Source organism: Prenolepis imparis, unplaced genomic scaffold, assembly GCF_030444845.1.
Source record: "Prenolepis imparis isolate NDT839.2.m4 unplaced genomic scaffold, iyPreImpa1.0 SCAF_4, whole genome shotgun sequence".
NCBI lineage: Eukaryota > Metazoa > Arthropoda > Insecta > Hymenoptera > Formicidae > Prenolepis > Prenolepis imparis.
The window spans coordinates 670,854-693,088 of NW_028141162.1; the positions used below are offsets into that span (position 1 = coordinate 670,854).

Below are 22,235 nucleotides of genomic sequence, written 5' to 3' on the forward strand. Positions count from 1 at the left end.
TTTCTTTTCGTAAATTAAATTTTCCATTATTTTATCAATTTATGATACATTTAAATATTTTAATTTAGTTGAAACTTTTATGTTATATAAACTTGTTTTTTCTCGTAAAGGAAACCGAATATAACACAAGATAACACAAGATAAAAACATTTTTTTGTATAAATAAATGTTATCAATAAAAATTATAAATATATATATATTTAGTGCATGCTTCAGAGATTTAGAACTATTTGTAAGTGGAAAATAGATGAATATATATGTATATGTATGCATAAAGATATCAAACAGGTCAAAAAGATTGGAGGTCGTAAAGATAGATCTCATTTTCTGGCTCGATCAGACTCGACGTTGCTGGATGTGAAAAATGGCGCATATAATAAGATCGAAACTTATGCTCTTATCATTGAAATATGCTAATCGTGTCGCGCCGCGTATATCCGTGCCCTTAAAATATCAACGATTGTGTTTCCACACCAGCAGAATTCTCGACGGTATGATATTTATTCATGAACGATGACTTTTTGCCTACAATGTCAATCTCGATTTGGAGGTTATCTTCTTCAAAAGATTAACATTTGATTGACAGAATCTGTGAGAAATAAAGTCGTCTCGTTTGTGACGTAGATGCAAAAAAAAAAGAAAAAAAAAAAAGAATATGAAAAATATATTTGCGATACAATATTTCATATAAATCTTTTTTAGTGCTTGATATAAATAAATTTCTCTGCACTCTTGATTATGCAATCAAATGTTTAATTTATATATATTGTTAAGGATATCTGTTCCTACGTTTTTACAATGACACGTTGACAAAAAGAGATATTTTCCTTTCAGTGAAGGGAAAAGAACTACTAATGCCTTCTCTATCGCCTACTATGGAATCTGGTACTATAGTAAAATGGTTTAAAAAAGAAGGCGATACTATTAACCCTGGCGATGCTATTGCGGATATTCAGACTGACAAAGCTATTGTCACTATGGAAGTTGACGACGAAGGTGTATTAGCCAAAATAATTGTAAGTCAATGCAGTAACAGATAAATCATGTTGAAGGAAATTGCGTACAAATTTATATTAAATGTATTGTTTAGGTACCTGAAGGAACAAATAATATCAAGGTAGGAACTCTGATAGCTCTCACTGTTGAAGTTGACGAAGATTGGAAAACGGTGGAAATGCCAGACAGATCAGTGGAAACCCCTCCAGCGGCGGCGGCAGCAACTCCCGCTGAAGCAAGCCCAGCTGTTCCAAAAGTTGAAGCACCACCACCTGGCCAGTATGATCCTTTAATGAGCGCATTAGGTTATAATTTGCTTCAAAAAGTAATATTGAAGTCATGCTTGTATTTTTACATGCTTGAAAGTCTCAAGATTATAGCATCAAATTGCTATTGAATTATTCATCTGTAATTTTCAGACAAAACATTCCTATGCCTGCCCTTTCACCGACTATGACGACGGGTACAATCGTAAAATGGCTGAAGAAAGAAGGTGATGAAATACAGCCGGGCGATGCATTAGCAGACATACAGACAGATAAAGCCATCATGACTTTTGAATTGGAGGAAGAAGGTGTACTTGCGAAAATTCTTGTACGTATTGAACTTTTTTATATCATGATATACAATTTTGCAAATAATATTTTTAAATTATTTGTTCCTTAAACTATTTTTGTTAGGTTCCAGAAGGATCTGAAGTAAAAATAGGACAATTGATAGCAGTTACAGTTGAAAAAGGAATGGATTGGAAACAGGCTGTTATCCCAACATCGACTAAACCAGATGCACCTGTGGCACCAAGTTCCGCTCAACCAACTGCAGCAATCAATGCAAGACCATCATCAAGTGGGCAGTATGTATATTGTGATTTCTTTTGTCATTTTATGTAGTTAAATTATTTTTACTTTTCTATCATTTTCAAATATAAATCATTTACAAATATAAATTGTTTACAAATATATATCATTTATATATATATACAAATTAAAAAAGCTTTATTTTTATGTATAATTACTTAACATATATCATGTAGAGTGTATGGTTTGGCGGTGAAAAGACTACTGGAGGAATATGGTCTGAATTCTGATTCAATCAAAGGTACTGGACGTACAAATCGTATATTGAAAAGCGACGTTCTTGCATACATTGAGGCACACAATATTAAAAAGGTTCCACCTAAATCCGGTAAATAACGCCATATAGATCTCAAATGCCAACCTTTTTAAAATAGCTGAGCTTTTATTTTATGGATATTTTTGCAGCATCGGCTCCAACAAAGACTGATAAAGCACGTCCTTCTAGTCCAACAAAAACGCCCGTCCCACCTGGTCAGCCATCTCCGTACAAAGATATCGAAGTATCCAATATTCGCGCAGTTATCGCTAAACGTCTTGGCGAATCAAAAGTACAGTATTACGAACATTTTTAATAAAATTTAATTATTTCATATTTAATTTAATTGAAGCAATTTTTCTCTTCCAGAGAAATATACCGCATTCTTATGCAATTATAGACATTACTATCGACAAGTTGATCGAGCTTCGTGGAAAACTAAAGACGGAGGACATAAATGTATCAATTAATGACTTTGTTACTAAGGCTGTTGCTCACGCGCTTCTTGAGTGTCCCGATATAAATACGTTATATGAAAATGAACAAGTTAGTACGATTCATTTGTTTAACATTGTAATATAATTGCGTAATATGTAATTCAATTACAATATAAATGATTATAATTAGGTTGTTCGAGTTCCAAAGGTGGACGTATGTGTAGCGGTCGCAATACCAGGAGGTCTTATTACACCAATAGTGTTCGATACTGCCACTAAAAATTTAGCAGATATCTCTAAAAATATTCGAGAATTAGCCGAAAAAGCAAAAAACGGACAACTCAAACCACACGAATTTCAAGGAGGAACATTCTCGTAAGTCTTAATCAAAAATACACAAAAGAGATCATAAAAAGTAGTTTTTGTAAGTAGTTTTTAATAAGTAAATTTTATTATGCAGAATTTCGAATTTGGGAATGTTTGGTATCAAGGAATTTTCAGCTGTTATTAATCCTCCGCAAACCGCTATTCTCGCTGTAGGCTCGGGACGCGAAGAACTGGGTAATTTTTTTTTTTTTTTTTACGAAAAATATTATGTGTGCAGCACTCTTTCTCTTTTAAAACTAATAATATATTTATCTTGTAGACTCTACGTTAGCAAAGGTAACAAAAATGACAGTGAAACTATCTTACGATAGAAGAGCCATCGATGAGGATCAAGCAGCTAATTTTCTGGCTATTGTGAGAGCAATGTTGGAAGATCCAGCTTTCCTTGTGGCTGGTAAGATACAGGCATCGAGGTATAAACGTGACGCGTATTAATTATTTTTAATAATTGAAAGTGTTTATTGCAAAAACAGCTTATTCTCTTGCTTGGATCAAGAGAATTAAATATCATTGTTTTTATGTAACAATGTTATTGTGCTTTTAAAAAAATTGAGATTTGGATAAAAAGGTGAAGCTTAATATTAATTTATACAATTGCATAATGTATATAATTGTTGGCTGTTTTTGAAATAAATAAAGGAATTAGTGAACATCAGTTATATTTTTCGCACAATGTTAAATATAAAAAGTTCGATTTATATGTAAACGTATTGCAAATAATATTATTTATTGTTGTTATCAAACTTTGTGAGACCTAAAGGTATAATTTATACATTTATACTGCCAAAGAAAAATATTTAGAACAGTCAATATTTTATGGATATATTCTCACATTTATGGTGTTTATTAATTAATAGTAGTAAAAACAAATTAAGAGTTAAATATTAATTTCTCCCATGAGATTGTCCAAACATACATTATTTTATAATCCAACAATGGTTAAATTACTCGAGATTAATATCAAAAGGTTTGAATGATAGAAAATAAGAATATTTATTTTATCTCCTGTATTTAGATCTTTGTAAATAGAACATTATGTAAGTTCTGTCTTTTGTAAATATTTGCAAATTATTGGCCCTATATATATATGAGATATAACAGATGAGAACCTTATAAATATGTACACAACACATTTTCCTAGTCAATGTTATCAAATATAAATACTTTTATTATAATTACTATAAATGTTAAAAAAATTTATATCCGGAAATTTTTAAAAAAATTTGTTGGCATATAAAGCATATAGTGTTTTTATTTGATTCATTTATTCATTTTATATGTGTGTATATATATATATATATATATATATATATATATATATAAAATTAAAGGCTGATTTGTATATAATCCGAGAATTTAAATAGAATTATCAATCTAATTTAAAGACGAATAAAAAGCATAAATTTACACATTTTGTAAACAAAATATTTATAGCCTAGGACCTAGGATATATGATATATATTGGTAAACATTAATTTTTTGCTTAACGTATAAAACAATAGTATGAATTTTGTACAAATATTTAATTTTTGTTATATATATAATTATAACATTATATTTTATCATCATCGGTAATATATTTTTATATGTGCCTCTTACACACTAATTAAAATCATATATGTTTGATAAGGCACAAATGTTCGAATATTATAGAATACTTTACAATACGTTCTTTTTATTACGTATTTTATTTTAACTTTATAAATATTTTTCTCAAAGTTTATGAAAATATATATGACGTACATACATATATATCATATATATTCTATAGGATATATATATATATACATATACATATATATATCCTATAAAAATTAAAATAACAAACGATAATGTATTCCTTATTGAAAATCGTGCAAACGATTACAATACTATTTAAATATATTTGCTTATCAGTACATGTTATTTTTTAACGCTCCACGGTTGATAAACAGTGCTTGGCCGCCTTATATTATGTAACATGTAGCAATTGTACTTTAAACTGTTGTCTTATAATTTGATATTTTTAGCATATGATAATTTTTCATAATATAATTTTTACGATACTTGTGGTGTAGAGCACAAAAAGTATAGTATAGTGTAACTTAACTTTCTTGCTTATCACAGTCGTGTGATTTTATGTATACTTGATATTAATGCTCAAATTATTTTTCTTAAATATCTAAACATTCATTCTTTAGAGTTTAGAGTAAACCTATTTTTACTTACGTATGCATTGCAATACAAATATTTTTTTGTAGAACACTAATTTATATACATATCGATTATAAAATAGCTATATGAATACAATATTTGGTTGAGCAATATTGCGCTCTTACACATACAAAAGTTTTCAAAAAGAATATATGTTATAAAAGTAGAGGTAAAATCTTACAAAATTATGTATCTCAATCTTACAAGAATGCATTGTACAATGCTTGTTGTGTCACACTCGATTCATAATACTTTTTAGACATTATTTGTCTCATAATATTAAACAATGTTGCTCAATTTCACGATATCATTTCTCAATTTAAAGATATAATTTCACACACAATCAATAATGATTTCTTGATATAAATGATAACGACATTTTGCTGTTTTTTTTTCTTTTTTTGTTTAAAAAAGAGCAAGGCTAAAATGTAATATTTTGTTTGTTGACAACAGAAATAATATAACTGATTCTAATATTGTCTTCCTTGTTATATACATCTTTTTAGTATTTCTGTTTCCACAATGGTCTATAAGTACAGTTTTAAGAAAAAAAATTATAAAATTCTGAAACATACATCTTTTTTATGCGATCAATGCTATAAAAATACAATATTTTAAATGTATATATTTCACTCATATCTCAAAAAAGATGTAAAAATTGCATTCTATTCACAATTCTTTGCAACTAGAATATCCTGTTGCTATTATTATTTTGATAGTATTAAATTTGTAATATAGTGCATTAGTATATTATTGGGCGAAAATATATCTGAATAAAATCTTAAATTATAATAAATTGTGTATATTGCACATAACAAGATAGAGGACTGTTATTTTAGAAATTAAAATTGAAAATAAATATATCCACAAAGTACTTATATATTCGCATACTATTTTGCCACAATAATTATAATGTAATTAAGTAATATAAATAAAGAATAACTAATTAGATATTTTTTCGAATAAAATAATGAAAATTATTCAAATGACTATCAAAAGTGCACTATATGCTTTAGTTTCTCATAAATTAGGATAGTAGAGTAAAAATGACAGGCAGTCAAATAAGCTTAAAATTAATAATTAAAATCGAACAATAATGATGAAATACCTTCTTTTTAGCCTATACAAATAGCGATGGAGCCTGAGGCAGTATTGCGAATGTGACAACTTTGAATTTTGTAGAAATACTTAACGGAACGCTTTCTGGAGAATTTTCTGTGCCGCACGAATCAATGGAGTAAGCGTAGACAACTCTGCACAGTTTTCTAGGAATGGATGAGAAAGTAACTCGTCGGCGGTTGCTCTCTCATCGACTTCAACTGCGAGGCACCTCTCTAGAAAATTTTGAAACGTTGGAGTGAGATTATCCCATCTTGGAATGGATGGTTTACCGATGGCAGCGATCAGATATAACGCTCTCAATGGGGTTTCTTTCATGTAAGGTGGTTCTCCTTCTATCATTTCGATAGCCATTATACCTAGCGACCAGATATCCACCTTCTTGCCGTACTGTTTTCTCGTTACTACTTCTGGTGCCATCCAGTACGGTGTGCCAACCATAGTCTGTCGTTTCTCATCGCCATCGATGTTAGCGCAAAACCCAAAGTCTGTTACTTTCACCGTACCGTTCATTCCCAACAGCACATTGTCCGATTTAATATCCCTGTGGATGATACCTCTGGTGTGCAGGAAGCTTATCGCTTTGAGAACTTCTCTGCAAACGGCCGCAATTTGAATCTCCTTCATGACAGTCTCAGTGACGACATCCGTGAGCGGTCCACCTTCCAGCAGCTCCATAACTACCCAAAGGTGTTCGTCGACGAGATAGGCGTCGAGAAAATTCACCAAGTTGGGATGATGAAACTCCTTGAGAATTTTGATCTCGGTTAATATCAATTCCTTTTTCGGCTGCTTGGACAAATCTATATCCTTGATCGCTACCTTCCTACGGTCGTGTTGAAGATCGGTAGCTATGAACACAGTGCCCGAAGCACCGACACCCACCTCCTTGATTCTCTCAAAGCGCAAATGAGGATCCCCGCGTTGACAGATAGCCCTGAGCTCCTCGTACACCTGTTCGTCGCTGCGTCTCACGCCGATGCACTCGGTTTTCCTACGCAGGACGGGACTCTCCTCGATTCTGCTCGACGTGACGTTGGAGAAGGATTTCTCCGCCGATAAATCCTCGTCTATCTGATACGTGCTCAGATCCTCCAGGATCTCCGTCAGCGTCTTGTCCACTCGATCGTTGGGTTTGCAAAAATTGCGAGGCGCCGGTTTCGGCGGCGGTTTAGGCGGCTTGTTGACTTTTGGCGGCAACTCGGGTAACCTCTGCGGCTTATCGTCCGTCGAGTGTCTCTCGGGGATCAGGTCGTCGTCGTCGTCGCCGACCGAGTTCCCCGACCGATACTTCTTCGTCAGGATATTGTCGATCGCCTGCGACTCCTCCTCGATCAGGTCCTGCGTGACGAAGGGCTTGAAGACCTCCTGATCCTGCGGCTTACGCTTGATCGAATAGTTGTAGAACTTGATCGCCTGGAGCGCGGCATCGGGATGCTCGTCCTGCTCCGACTTGGAGATCTGCGTGTTGAGCAAACGTATCCACGGGTCCGGCAGACCCTCCAGCTGACCGGTCTCCGCATTCTTGCTCACGTGGAACTTGTGCGAGACGTTGGTTGGCAAACCAATCTCCGTGGCTATTGTGTCGGCAGGACCGCTCCTCTTTTTCGAGAAGAGCTTCGTCAGGCTGAGACTCATCTTCGTCCTCTTCGCCTAATTAGCCTTCACGCTCCGTCCCACCTTGGCGACGGTCTCCCTCCGTGCTTGTCTGCGCGCGCGATTCTCCAAAATAAGAAAAAGATTCGCGCAGACTCGAATCAAATTTAACTAATTGCCATATCGCGAATTTTCACGCCCGATTGCACGCCGGAGAACGAACATTGCTACAACCAGGATTGCCAGTTCGATGATTGCTCGTGTCGCTCGTGTCACCAAAACGTGTCACGATTATCTAGTTGGTATCGCGAGAAAAATCGCTCGCGAGAAAAATCGATTACTCGCGCGCGTGTTCGATAGTTTGAATATTGTTGTGAATAATATGTTATATCTTATTCTTGATCAATCAATATTATTTAACAGAAAAATCAGCTGATAACTGTCAAAAATATTATAACATATTATTTAAAACGTATTATTATTTTAATTTTTATAACGTTATTTTAAAAATTAGTTTGCAAATTAACGCTTTAATCAGCTGATTTCTGTCAAAAAATATTAATCAAGCAAAAATTTGCTAATTAAATTTAAAAATAATAATATGTAAAATAGTAATATGTTATAATGACAACACAAGAGATAGGTCATATAACAATGCAGATAGGTCATTATAACATATTATTTACAACATATTACTATTTTACATTTTTAAACACATTATTATTTTAAAATTTAATTAACAAATTAACACTTTATTAATATTTTTTGTCAGTAATCAGCTGACTAAGGAGTTTATTTGCTAATTAATTTTTAAAATAATAAGTTACGGGACGCATGCGCCAAGGTAGTAAAGTCGGAGTTGCCCGGACCGCCGAGCCGAGCCGAGCCGAGCCGAGCCGAGCCGAGCCGAGCTCCGAGCTCGCACGTACGCCGTACGCCGACGACGAGTGCCGCCATTACAACTTTGCGACCTTGGCGTGCTGCGCGTCCCGTAACTGGCACAAGCTTGTCTGTTGCTAGATGCATTTTCGGTTGTTCGCGATCAACGTTTGCACGCTCATCGCCGATCCGCAACAGTACAAGTGTGAGTTTAGTGTTTTTGCGTGTTTAATTATCGTACAAAGCCGATCGCGTCGCGAAATCATGTACCGACATCGTGATTGCGATCGCACGGGCGAGTCCATTACGCGGGCAACTTCATTACACGGGCGGATCGAATTACCGTTGCGCTTTCGATGCGAATTTCCCGAGTTTTTCGGCGTTGTCGATCCGCGATTTCTACGTCGTTGAATTGTGATATATAAAACATAGTGAAATGTAGTGCCCAAGCTCTCGCGATTCTCGCGTTTTATCGAAACGCGTCGAAATGTGATATCTAAAATCCGGGCGTCGCCGCGCGTCGAAAAGAAACGCGAGTGCAAGTGTTTCGAAGCTTCTACGAGGAGGAGGCCCGGGGAGGCATCGGGCAACGATAGGGTAAATATAATTTATAATTTATTTAACTTTTCATTGGTTATTTGTGAGATTATCTATTTATCTTCGCGATAATGATTCAAATTTTATATTGCTGTATAATAATGAATATAAAATATCCTAGATTTTATATTTTGAAATACTTGGAATATTTAATAATAAATATAATAATTTTTAATAATTTAATAGTAATAAATATTTGTATAAGTATAAAATACAATTTCTACATTGTATTATATTTAAGAGATATGTAGGTATAATTATTTATGCAATTCGTAACTAAATTCTTTTACTATTAAATATTTTAATTAAAATATTTAATAGTAAAAATAAATAGTAAAATATTTTAATTTAAATATTTTTTATAATTATTTCTATCTTTCTTTAAAAAATATTTCTTTGCAAATTATGTAGTTTTTTAATATCTTAAAGTAAATAACAAAAGTTAACTATGCGCGTAATATAATCATTTTTTGAAACATTAAAATTAATATTTAAATTTTCAAATTAATTTTAATATTTCAAAAAATAATTTGAAATATTATAAATGATTTAAATATTTTAATAATTGTTTTATATAATATTTATACGTTTATATTTTACAGATTAACATTGTCTACAATTCCGCACATCAAATTGGTGAGTGTTGAATTATTTTAAAAAATTTTAAAGTAATGTATTTGTGAAAATTATATCAAATATTTTAATACATATATATATATATATATATATATATATATATATATAAGATAAAAGTATTAGAAATAAACCTTTTTTCTCTGATAATTATAATATAATTTGCAATAATAGATGTATCGGTAAAATTCTTTTTATTCTTATTTTAATTCTTGCAAATTGTTTGATATCTAAATTTACCTTTTTTTATTTTTATACTTATTACACATTAAAAGAATTAAAGTCAAATTAATCGTAATATTATATATAAATATATATTATATATATCACAAATTTATTATCTTGAAATAAATGAATTAAGATAAATTATTGTATATATGTGTTTAATTTTTGAATGTGTATCATAATAGAGATTTTTTCAACGTGCATATGTTATAAACATAAAAAATAAGAAATGTTTAATAGTTATTTTATAACACATTTCAATTAATTTAATAGAATGTGCGTTAATAATTAAATTACATCTATTTTTATAATGCGCTAATTTTATTTTTTCTTCAAATTTATTTATTCAAGTTTATCGATAACTTCAATAAAGTTTATTAAAAATAAAGTTTAGTTTTATTAAAACAAGGTAAAATAATATTTAATAAATATTTTGTCGCGAAACAAAGAATATAATAGATTATTTTGAAGATTTAATCAATGATATTCATAAATATTAAAATATTTGATATTTCTTTGAAGAGATTTCTCATTTCGAGAGGAAAAGAAGGAGAGTATATTTTTCATCATTATTTTTTACTAATGTATACATAGATCTTTTTACATATTCTGGCTGCGTTTCTATAGGCCTCCTCAGTGTATTATTATTGAATTTTAAATTTTCGCAACGAGAATGTTCTGAATAATAAGCTATATCGACTTATATTGCGGTTAATATCTATAACTGTTGCCGAGAGTCGGGATTCAGAAAAGTTGTTCATTTTTTAATTCAAAGTTTAAACGTTTTTTTGCGAAAATTAATTAGGCCTGTGTAAGTCGTAGAACATTTTCTGAGCGTGCGTTTTAAAGGCGCTCTTCAAGACCTACAAAATAAGCTCTCAGAAAATGTTCTACGACTTACACAGGCCTTAATTTTCACAAAAAACGTTTAAACTTTGTTCTAGTCTTTTTTTTCCAAAAAAGACATGTTAAGTACATAATAATATATTTTTATCCATGATTTAAAATTAAAAAATGAATCTCTTGTATATCATTTCGCTTAATTTGCTAAAATCTAGAATAAGTTCGCACATAAATACGCACGTGTATCCATTAATATATTGTTGCGTATGTTTATACACGATAAAAGTTTATTCAATTAACTCTTTTTCTTTTCGTATCTCGACATCACACAGTCAAAATATGCTAATTTGCGATTTATTTCAATATATTATCCTGTGACAATGTTTAATTCACGCGGGAAATAATACATAGTCGATCTTTTTTTATGATCAAGTTGCATTATAAATATAGTATAGAATAATAACTCGAATAAATTAATAAGCGCTGAATTAAATTTTGTGTATAATCGCATCTCTTATTTATCTTGCTCGCTAACAAACTTAAATTTCTTCTTCCTCTGTCATTTCCTATAATAAATAGAGGATAATCTCGAAAGTTTTTAAATCGACGGACGTTATGTTAAACATTTTCGTAATTATACTAATTATATTCAAATTAGTTTTTAAACAAAGTTAATTTTAAATTGGCCATTAGATGCATCTCAATTAGCAAGTGTATTTTTTTCATTATACATTTACAATTAATATATAGTGATCGATTTGTGTGTGAAGGAAGAAACTTTGTGGATGCAATGCTTTGCAATTCGTGTAATACAGTGGAAAAATTACATTCTATACTAGAAAAGTAAGTATATCTATACTAGATATTATTTATACTATATACATGATATACTAGAAAAACTACATCTAGACTATTCGTCCGCATAGTCGCGGAAATAGAGAAGTGTGCATTACACGAGATTTGTTAGTTGGTACGATACGTAACAATAGTTTTCCTTCTTTATTCTTACCTTTTGGCCTATGTTAATCTGGACGTTCTCTGACATTAAGCACTCTACGCGATTCGCAGTGACGTAGAATAGGTCATTGGCGTATGCATATGTTTTCAGCCGTCTTATTCCTGTCCTTATCATAACTGGTGTTTAAATAAGATAATGAATAAAACACGTAAAATGAATGACGTCATTGACGTCTTGAGACGCGTAAGCTAAAAAAAGCCATCGAAAAGAGAAAGTTTGTAAATTTCTAAATCAAATATATATATTGCGAAATTATTTCCGTAAAAGTATTTCCGTGAGAGAGAGAAAGGAGGGAAGATTTTACTCGTTCGAAGATGAGAGCAAAGGGTTGAGAATCTTAAAGGAAGGAATTCCTCCCGTCTCTTCGATTGATATGGTTCCGCCCCTTATCTGTATCTTCGATAATTACGCGACTGTGCGAATTCGCGTACGTCTTGCATTAATTTATAATGCCGGATTTTTGCATGTTCTTATTAAGCACGAAGGTCGGGGACTGTAATTCGCATAATTACGTATATGGGATCGCAGCATTGATATGAATTACGTATACATATTTCCGCCGGGGTGAACAAGGGAAGAAAAAAAAGTGCATTCTCCGACATTAAAACTATCATTATCACGTTAAAACTACCTCACAATTTTAGTTCGATTAGAAATTAGAAATAAAGACAAAATTCTTTTTTGTAATACTTTAAGTAATATGTAAAATCTCTTCGTGATAAGGGATGACTGATGAAACTGAATCTGATGCAACAAAATTAATTTACTGCGGCAGAAGAATGATCTTTCTTATCTTTTCAAATTGAATGATATATAATTTTTTTTATTCCGTGTGATAGCTCTTTTAAAAACATTTCTATATATATTATTTATTGTATATATCTTAATAGATATAGATAATTAATTTAATTAGATAAAATAATAACTAAAAAAACTCCTGCTTATAGTATATCTTAAGCATTTGGAAAGAAAACCACAAGTTTCTTGGTCCAAAATAAAATAATCCAAATTCTTTTAAATCATACATATCAGAGACGCTACATTATTCATTATCTCCCTTTCATCATTATTATAATCTTTTAGTTATCGCTAAGTAAATGTAGTTTAGATAAAAAGTGAGCCAAATGCAAGCGACTATAGTCCCACTTCCTTTTCACTTCATCTTTATTTATGTTTTACTTTTGCTTTATTCATTATTTCGTCAAATGAAAATAAAGATAAAGTAAGATGAAGAAAGACTTATCTCTTGAAATAATAAATACACGATAATGACGTCCATCGGAATATAATTCATTGAAATGTTTGATATAATTCGCAGCTGCTACATTTCACATTTTATTTATGTATTCTAAATATATATATAGATTTTTAAATGTATATTTTCTAAATAAAATTATAAATAAATTGGAGAGAGCCCATACGCATTTAAAAGCAGGTATTTTAATTTACAAATTTAACGAGCTGCATTTTACAGAATATTACGTATGAATGTGTGAATAAATATGAGAATGCATAAGAATTGAAAATAGATGACGCATGATGGGGGCGAATGCATTTGTAATTTATTACGTATTACGTTGTTCGCACGCAATGATCGCGTGCAATTTTCCATTGTACGTCAAGAGCTGAGCTTTTATGTGTATTTAGTTAGCCAATTTGTATTTTGTTACTTTTTTCAAGTCTACATGAATAAAGATCAATGAATTTTTATATCCGTTAAAATCAAACATATACATATATCTGCTCACGTTATGTTTAATTCATTGTCAGACGGAATGAAAAATAGTGGTCGCAACGTGTTTAAAGCGATCGTAATTCGTATTTAAAACGCAATAACGTTTTAATTAAATATCTTTTTTTTTTTTTTTTTTTTTTTTTAAGTTAAAGTTGATAAGTCTTAACTCTTTGCGCGACTAATTATCTTGCTCTTGCACCATTTATTGATAGTGCCTTAATTAGGGGAATTAACATCTCGTTGTGATTTTCTTCTTTGCTTGCTTTTTTTTGTTTATTTATCGCGTCAAACCCGTTCTTTCCGGATTTTAAAATGAAAGTATGTTAAATGTATTTAAAGATAAATGTCATCAACAATATACATATTTTGATCATTGTTGTGTACATATACGTATGGACGACGCTGTTGCGTTGCGAAAGAAAGAAATAGGATCGAAAATCAGCACAATCTACGATATATTATTACAATATACGCCGCTACTCTGTAATTTTCCTCGTAAACTTTCTCGAAAAATCGTAATAAAGCGGGACGTTGCGTTGGTCCATGCGTATGTAAAAGTGGGACCACGCCTTTTGATAAATATTTACCCGTACGTTTTTCAAGAATCGACACAAGTCGCGTTCTTCTTAACAACAAGGCGCGCGTCACCTCTCCTCCACCGCTTATCGGAAAGGGGCGCGTGATTATCAACATGTTTTTAATGCTCCGTTCATGCGCGAGCGAACTCGTGCCCTGACGCAATTTTTCCTCCCCTTTGCTACGAATCGCGCGATACCGCCATCTCCTTCTTACATTCATGTTAAAATCGTTTCATTTTGCCCCCACCCAAACTATCTTTAAAGTCCATCGAACGAAGCGCAGTGATTCGATTAGGAAGGAAAGGAGGAACCCTAATTCTTTCCCCCTTTTCTTCTTCCATCTCTATCTATTGCCCTCTCTTATACGCTTCGTTTTGATAAATAAAATATTAACTGGCATTTAATTCGAGCACGCTGTATTGTGATCAAGCGACCGAATCAACAATCAGTGTGAGCGAACGAGCGAGCGAGCGAACAAACGAACGAGCGACCTAGCGTTCTGCGTTAGAATAGAAACAAAAACACTCGTCCATTAAACCCCTCATAATCAACGTAGCAGTGTGTGCGATTCGTCAAATTTGACAGTAAGAGTTTTTCCCAATTTCCGATGGTTCTTTCTATTTTTCTCATCGCTCGTCGACAATTATCCACCACGAGAATCAGTGACCTAATACGGACGATACCTATACGCGCTTATTCAACTTCCTAATCTTTTTTGGACGACAGGATCATCGTCTGGAATACACAATTTTTCCGAAAAAAAAAAGAAAACGGAGTAATTTCGTCCGCATAGAATGAGCTGCGCGGATACTAATAATAAGTGTAACAAAAACGAGCAGCAGCGATCGTGCATTTCTTGTTGATTCTCTCTCTACGCACGTCTGCTAGATATTCCAATTAACATGGTTCACCTGCGGCGAAAGGTAAGCAATCTGCCTTCACAATTATCTCTTATTGTTAGCGAGAAATCATCGCAAGATCGGAAGAAAATATTTCTTGCGTGTCGCGTTTTATTTAGGTAAAAAAAATCGAGATTTCTCAATCGAACGAAATCCAACGAAAACATATATGAATATTATATTTCGTAAAATTACAAAAGTCAATTATAAATATTTATTCGCTCTTTGCGTCACTATCTATTCATTAAAATACGAATATTGTGTAACAAAATACAAAATTAACTTAAATACTCATTTGTTCTTCGCGTTACTAGCAATTCATTTATTCTCGTTAACTTAGTGATTACAGATAATCATATACATATTTCAAATGCACATGATATTTTTCTTCTGAATTTTTCTCGACCTTTTCTTCGCATTTCCTCGTATTTTTATAAATTTTATCTTTAAAGTGCGCAAACTTAGATTTATGTAATAAACATCAAAAGAGAGAATCATAGATACAATAAACGTTGTTCACAAACCCTACACGTGTTCCTCTTCGAGTCACGTGCTTCTAATTCCAACTTTACTTAAGCACATTTAAATAAGACAGTAAGTCTGTCTTATTTAAATTAATTAGACTTTTTATACGCTGGGGCTACGCACATTTAAAAATTAAATATATGTATAATTTATATACTATATATTGTTATACATATATTTCCTTTCATAAATATATTACATATATATCTCTAAATATGTAGATATACATATATTTAAACTTTAGACGAGAGGAAAAATAATGATACAGATGTAAAAAAGAATAATAATAGAATAGCTAAACTAATATATTTGTATAAACATCAACAGATCATTCGATTTTACTTTAATCAAATTACGTTTTTTTGCGCATGATTTTTGTATTAAAATGTCACACGTGTGAGTTAAAAAAGAAAATGCAAAATAGTTGAAAGTTTTCCATTTGAAAATACAAAATGCAAAATGCTTTTTAGATATCTATTTAAAATAGGAAAATAGGAAATAAAAAATAGGCATTTTTAAAATAGTTTTTTAAAATAAAAATGGTTTTTTCAAATATATGTATATATATTTGAATATATATTATTTTTTATTATTTATTACTTCTTACAATTATTACTTATATTTATATTCTTATTTCTTTATTAAATTTTTAGAAACTTTATAAATTTTCTTTATAAGCTTTCTTCATAAACACTTTCTTTTATAAATTCTTCAAACTTTTATAAACTTGTATAAACTTGATATATTTTTAATATAAAAAAAAATTTTTTAATACAAAAAAAAAATTACATAAATATATATTTACATGTGGAATTACAAAAAATGTTTATTATCGTTTACAAGACATTTACTTAAGGACCTCTTTAATAACATTTTGATTGTTATATACATACATATTATTAATATCTTGATTTTTAGTTTGCAAGAAAAATGCATTTAAAATAAAAACTAAATAAAAACGTAATAAAAACCATTTAAATGTAAATATAAAATAGTTTTTGAACATGTATTTTAAATGCAAAATACAAAATAAGCATTTTAGATTTTGCATTTCCATTTTAAATGCATCTATTCCAAATAATGCACATCCCTGTTATGTAATAAATCGAATATATCACTAATAAGATATATAAATTTAAACTTGTTACGAAATACCTGTTTTCGTTAGACTGATAACATAACGGAGGCGACATCCGTTGAAATACATTCGTTCGATAACAATTTAATCTAATTCTAACTTGTGAGAGCAAGTTTATTAGAAATGGATAAAAGAGTAACAATTCTATATTTTTATACAACTAGTCAAATTTAACTTAATTTGCAATTAAAAGGCAATTATCAAGTAATATTTGCAACATTTTATTAACAAGGATAGATCTATTAATTTTTTTATTTTGGTACATAAAAAAACGATTAGATTAGGAACGAAAAATTATATGTATTATGTATGTAAAATTATAATTAAAAATTTTGCTGTATCCAATTTTCCTAGTAGAATTAATCGCCGATTAAGTTAATTGGAAAATAATTAAAATTGCTCCAATACAAATATTCAACATCTAGCGGTTATTTGTATCGATAAATATATATAGAAATTCAATATCTTTAGTATCAATATCTAAGTATTGGTTATAGTTTCTCAAATATATATATTTATGCATTTGTTTACTACAGATATAAGTAAACCATATACGTTTACTTTTTTAGATATTATCCTTTGGAAATCTCGTTAATCAGCTGCAACAGAATGTGAGGTGGAGTTCCTTTTTAAAAACTAAAGACAAAAAATCTGTACAATCGCAACGTTCCTTTAAGGTATTTATTTTTCACAATAACGATAATTTAATAAAATTATATTTAGCACACATGAGTGAAAGTGAGAAATGTAATTTTTATATATTTGCAGTATGCAGATTTATCGGTCTGTTTCGCTGATCCGGATCAATTAAATCCTAAACCTGATGTTAAGCAACTTTTTTTTGGCAAATATTTCACGGACCACATGCTTAAAATACATTATTACGAAAGCATGAACGGTTGGCAGACGCCAGAAATTATGCCTTTTGGAAACATAGTTCTTCATCCAGCTGCAAAAGTATTTCATTATGCCATAGAGGTATATATATGATTTTATATTTTATTTTTTTATTATTTTTTTTAGTTATAGCTAACTAAGATTAAAAAATAGAATTTTTTAAATATTATATTATTATTTTTAATATTTTTTTTATATTAGTGGAAAAAATATTGCTTATCTGATTAGAGAAAAAGAGAAATAGCATCTTTTTTTGCTTTGCAATTGTATATTGTATGTAATTGAACAAGCTTTGTATGTGCTTATATATAATATCATAATGTTCAAATTTTAATAATGTTTGTGCCTGATATAATTTTTAGTGGAAATCATGAGTTATAAAATTTTATATTGTAACTTGTATACGTGTAAATGAAGCTGATATGAGCCTTCTTTTATCAGATAAAGTTACAATGAAAGAAATATATCTTGAAATATCCTCTATTAAAATTATTCAAGCGATCAAATCAAATCAAGATTTTGAAGACTATTGTGTTATCATTTATAATACTGAAAATCTATTTAAAAAATTTATTAAAAATTTTTTGTAAAAAAATTATTAGACTTGTACGTATATTGATGTTGGAGAAGAAATTCTTGTTATAAACTCTTGTATATGCGCTTCCTTTTTTGACAATAGTAATACATGTATAAATCTTTTTTTCAGTTGTTTGAAGGTATGAAAGCTTACAGAGGCGTTGATGGCAAAATAAGATTATTTAGGCCAGAGTTAAATATGGAGAGAATGAATAATTCAGCAATAAGAATTGGCCTGCCTCCTTTCAGAGGTGAAGAATTAATCAAGTGCATTCGCAGATTGATTAGTATAGATGAGGAATGGGTTCCACATTCTACTACCTCTAGTCTTTACATTCGTCCTACGTTTATAGGTACCGATGTAAGTATCATTTTTGTTTTATTATGGACTTTATTATGATAGAACAACACAAGCGCGCGCTACGCGAGCGCCATTTCTCGATTTTATATAAAAAAAATGATATTTTTATATAAAATTTGTTTAAACATGATTAATATTTTTTGACAGAAATCAGCTGATTGAAGCATTAATTTGTTAATTAAATTTTAAAATACAAATATAAATAATATGTTATAATACTATAAACTCGAATATTTTTTGACAGAAATCAGCTGATAACTGTGAAAAAATATTAATCAAGTTTAAAGTATAATAACATATTATTTAAAACATTATTTTATTTAATTTTATTTTGGCCTAACTGTCAAACTGCTAACTGCTAACCCTCGCGATGACAGCCTTTCGATGCTACGAATATAACACACAACGCGAATGTCAAAAATATTAATCAAGCTTAAAGTATTATCACATATTATTTAAAACATTATTATTTTATTTAATTTTATTTTGGACTAACCGTCAAACTGCTAACTGCTAACCCTCGCGATGACAGCCTTTCGATGCTACGAATATAACACAACGCGAATGTCAAAAATATTAATCAAGCTTAAAGTATTATCACATATTATTTAAAATATTATTATTTTATTTAATTTTATTTTGCACTAACTGTCAAACTACTAACTGCTAACCCTCGCGATGACAGCCTTTCGATGCTACGAATATAACACACAACGCGAATCGACAGAGAACCAATCAGTATCGCGGTAAAAAGGCAACAATACCTTCGAGACTTTCGAGAAGACTTCGATACATTCGAAAATCAATAACATGCCTTTTTTACAGAAAGGAATGGTAAACAAGTGTAACGCGTTAGTATTAAAAATTTTAATTTGCATTGTAGAATATATTTTACAATTTTACACATGATGCAATGCACGTTTACACGAAGAAAGAAACGGTCACTTATGTCACAGACGTCATCGCGATGTCTGCTATATGTATACAAGAATAATCATTAAGTATTGAGAAACAATACTTGATAAATCAATCTTTTGCTTGATTTATTAAACGAGTGATTACATATGTTCCTATAATCAAGTTTATATAGACATAGTTTGGATTTGTAACAAGTATTGTACACTTAATACATACTTTTTTTTTTTTTTTTAAACTAATGTAGCAAGTATAATTTTTACATATTAATCAACGCACACACATAATTACGATATTTTAATTTTTTTCATATCTATATATAATTGAGACGTAGTTATTTTTTATTATCATTATTTTTGAAATAATGTTTCACATATGAATATAACTATGGCATTAATTTTACACGCAAAATCTTTCTCGTTCAGTTTTAATGTTTTGATTTTCTATCGGCAAAATATAAGTTTTGTCTCAGCGTATTTGTGTTGAACTTTATGCTTATACATCGCATTGAGACAGAAATTCTCTCTTATTTCGTTATCTATCATAGACATAAAATTATGTCTATGTTATCTAATATACTTTATATTAACGACCTTTCTAAAGCATGTTATTATTTAATGAAATTGGCGCTGATGCAATAATCTTTGTATTATAGCTGTATCTTTGTAATAGCTGATGCAATAATTTTGTGCGAATTTTGTACAGTAGTATAACACACAACTATATATGCGCAATAAAAAATGTGTTTATTAATAAAAATAATAATTTGTATATATATATATAACGTTTAGTTATATTTTTCTATATCTAAATATTTTAAAAGGTATATACAATATATTTTAATAAAAACTTTTAATAATTGGATACTTTTATTATGTAAATTATGTACATTACTTATTTTATTATGTAATTAAAAATATTTATAATTCTGAATTTTCTCATATAATTTAATTTAAACACGCAATAAAACATATATATTTTTTTTAACAGCCTACACTTGGAGTTGTAGCCTCGGACGCGTCTTTACTGTACGTTATCATGTCTCCTGTCGGACCTTACTTTCAAACCAGTCAGGGACAGCCAGGAATTTCCCTGCTTGCAGATCCTAGATATACGAGAGCATGGCAGGGTGGTTGCGGTAGCTATAAAGTAGGCAGCAATTACGGACCTACGATTCCGCTGCAACAGGAAGCGAATGAAAAGGGCTTACACCAAGTACTTTGGCTGTACGGGGAAGATCATCAAATCACAGAAATCGGCGCTATGAACGTTTTCGTAGTTTACATAAATGATAACGGAGGTAAGAAGCGTTTCTTCGTGGTCGCTATCTTATATTATAAAACGCTTGTTTGGAAAAACTGTCGACGAATTTCTATATTTCTTAACAATACAATCCAATTATATCATTATAATTATATTTTTTATTTTCAACAGAAAGAGAATTGCTCACACCGCCCTTGAATGGCTTAATCTTACCTGGAGTTGTAAGAAACTCGCTTCTATCTATGGCAAGGCAATGGAAACGATTTAGAGTTTCTGAGAGATCTATCACCATGAAGGAAATCATACAATTACTTTCAGAAAACAGAGTAAGATTTACTCGCATATGTAGCTTATGTCATTTTTTTTATAATGGCTTTATATATTGTTCACTTTAATCATTTCTTTTCTTTTTCCTTTTTCATAGCTGTTGGAAATGTTCGCATCAGGCACAGCAAGTATAATAACTCCCGTATCTTGTATTGAATTTCTAGGACAAAAGTTGCATATACCAACGACAGAACAGTCCGAGCCAATTTATCATATGCTTAAAAAACATTTGCTAGATATACAGTACGGTGTTATACCTGAACATCCGTGGAGTTTAATTATTGAATAAAGTATGGAAGATCGCACGCAGAAATTATTTGATCTTGATGACCATTTATTGAATGTCATATTTGTATATGACATATCTTTAATGATACGCAGAATGCGTGTGAATTAAATTATAATGTTTATTTATATATTTTATTTTTGCGAAATATATACATATCGCGCACGCTTCTACGAAGAAAGCATTCTGCGCGATGCTTTGAATTTGTGCTGTGTATTTAGAAACTTTTCACTTAAGTTACTATATTGTAAGAAAAGGTATTGTCTTTTTCTACAAAATAATCGTATGTAAATTTTACATATAATGTTGTCGTGACTTGTAATTAAGTTATATAAAAACATATATTTATACATTATTTAACATTATATTTATAGCACTTACTTATGCATTTTGTGTACATATCTTTTACACATGTCTTAGTATAATTTCATTACGATGTAATGTTAATTAATATACATATCTCTTTCCATTTTGTAAAAATGTTATTTTTAATAACGACGCGATATAAAGAATTGTATATATACATATAATATAAGATTCACTCATTTACGTTGCGCGCGATTATATATAATAATCTTATAGAATAAAAGTCTCTTTTTTTACATTCGTTCCTTCATTTCCACAATATTTACACACATTTTCAATCTTTCGCGATATAAATACTTAAAGTGTGTCAATGCTTGACTTATTGATATATTG

General features: G+C 30.4%; 3 protein-coding genes across 4 annotated transcripts; 2 read left to right on the top strand and 1 right to left on the bottom strand.

The window, feature by feature from the left end:
• Nucleotides 1-312: 312 nt before the first annotated feature.
• On the top strand, nt 313-4,104 carry LOC145934727 (dihydrolipoyllysine-residue acetyltransferase component of pyruvate dehydrogenase complex). Its single transcript, XM_083035422.1, has 11 exons — nt 313-491; nt 835-1,016; nt 1,091-1,275; nt 1,416-1,590; nt 1,677-1,849; nt 2,030-2,181; nt 2,259-2,401; nt 2,479-2,655; nt 2,737-2,921; nt 3,007-3,107; nt 3,193-4,104. The coding sequence occupies exons 1-11, from the start codon at nt 365-367 to the stop codon at nt 3,366-3,368; spliced, it is 1,776 nt and encodes a 591-aa protein (XP_082891548.1). The 5' UTR covers nt 313-364; the 3' UTR covers nt 3,369-4,104.
• A 147-nt stretch (nt 4,105-4,251) lies between these two features.
• On the bottom strand, nt 4,252-8,095 carry Pak3 (p21 (RAC1) activated kinase 3). Its single transcript, XM_083035423.1, has one exon. It carries the CDS (start codon nt 7,881-7,883, stop codon nt 6,315-6,317), a length of 1,569 nt encoding a protein of 522 aa, XP_082891549.1. The 5' UTR covers nt 7,884-8,095; the 3' UTR covers nt 4,252-6,314.
• A 6,641-nt stretch (nt 8,096-14,736) lies between these two features.
• On the top strand, nt 14,737-22,027 carry Bcat (Branched chain amino acid transaminase). 2 transcript variants are annotated; one of them, XM_083035425.1, is made up of 8 exons: nt 14,737-14,933; nt 15,076-15,272; nt 17,481-17,588; nt 17,680-17,889; nt 18,515-18,745; nt 20,651-20,960; nt 21,095-21,249; nt 21,348-22,027. In XM_083035425.1, exons 2-8 carry the CDS (start codon nt 15,252-15,254, stop codon nt 21,537-21,539), a joined length of 1,227 nt encoding a protein of 408 aa, XP_082891551.1. In that variant the 5' UTR covers nt 14,737-14,933; nt 15,076-15,251; the 3' UTR covers nt 21,540-22,027. The 2 variants fall into 2 exon arrangements, with proteins under 2 accessions (XP_082891551.1, XP_082891550.1); XM_083035424.1 differs by having other exon boundaries at nt 14,737-15,272.
• The last annotated feature ends 208 nt before the right edge of the window (nt 22,028-22,235 follow it).

Excerpts from the sequence above, each read along its gene's own strand:
- LOC145934727 (XM_083035422.1), top strand. The coding sequence starts at position 365 with ATGGCGCATATAATAAGATCGAAACTTATGCTCTTATCATTGAAATAT. Across the intron at positions 2,182-2,258 it reads AAAGGTTCCACCTAAATCCG|CATCGGCTCCAACAAAGACT; the intron begins GTAAATAACGCC and ends ATATTTTTGCAG. Across the intron at positions 2,402-2,478 it reads AACGTCTTGGCGAATCAAAA|AGAAATATACCGCATTCTTA; the intron begins GTACAGTATTAC and ends TTTCTCTTCCAG.
- Pak3 (XM_083035423.1), bottom strand. The coding sequence starts at position 7,883 with ATGAGTCTCAGCCTGACGAAGCTCTTCTCGAAAAAGAGGAGCGGTCCT.
- Bcat (XM_083035424.1), top strand. The coding sequence starts at position 15,252 with ATGGTTCACCTGCGGCGAAAG. Across the intron at positions 17,589-17,679 it reads AATCGCAACGTTCCTTTAAG|TATGCAGATTTATCGGTCTG; the intron begins GTATTTATTTTT and ends ATATATTTGCAG. Across the intron at positions 18,746-20,650 it reads CTACGTTTATAGGTACCGAT|CCTACACTTGGAGTTGTAGC; the intron begins GTAAGTATCATT and ends TTTTTTTAACAG.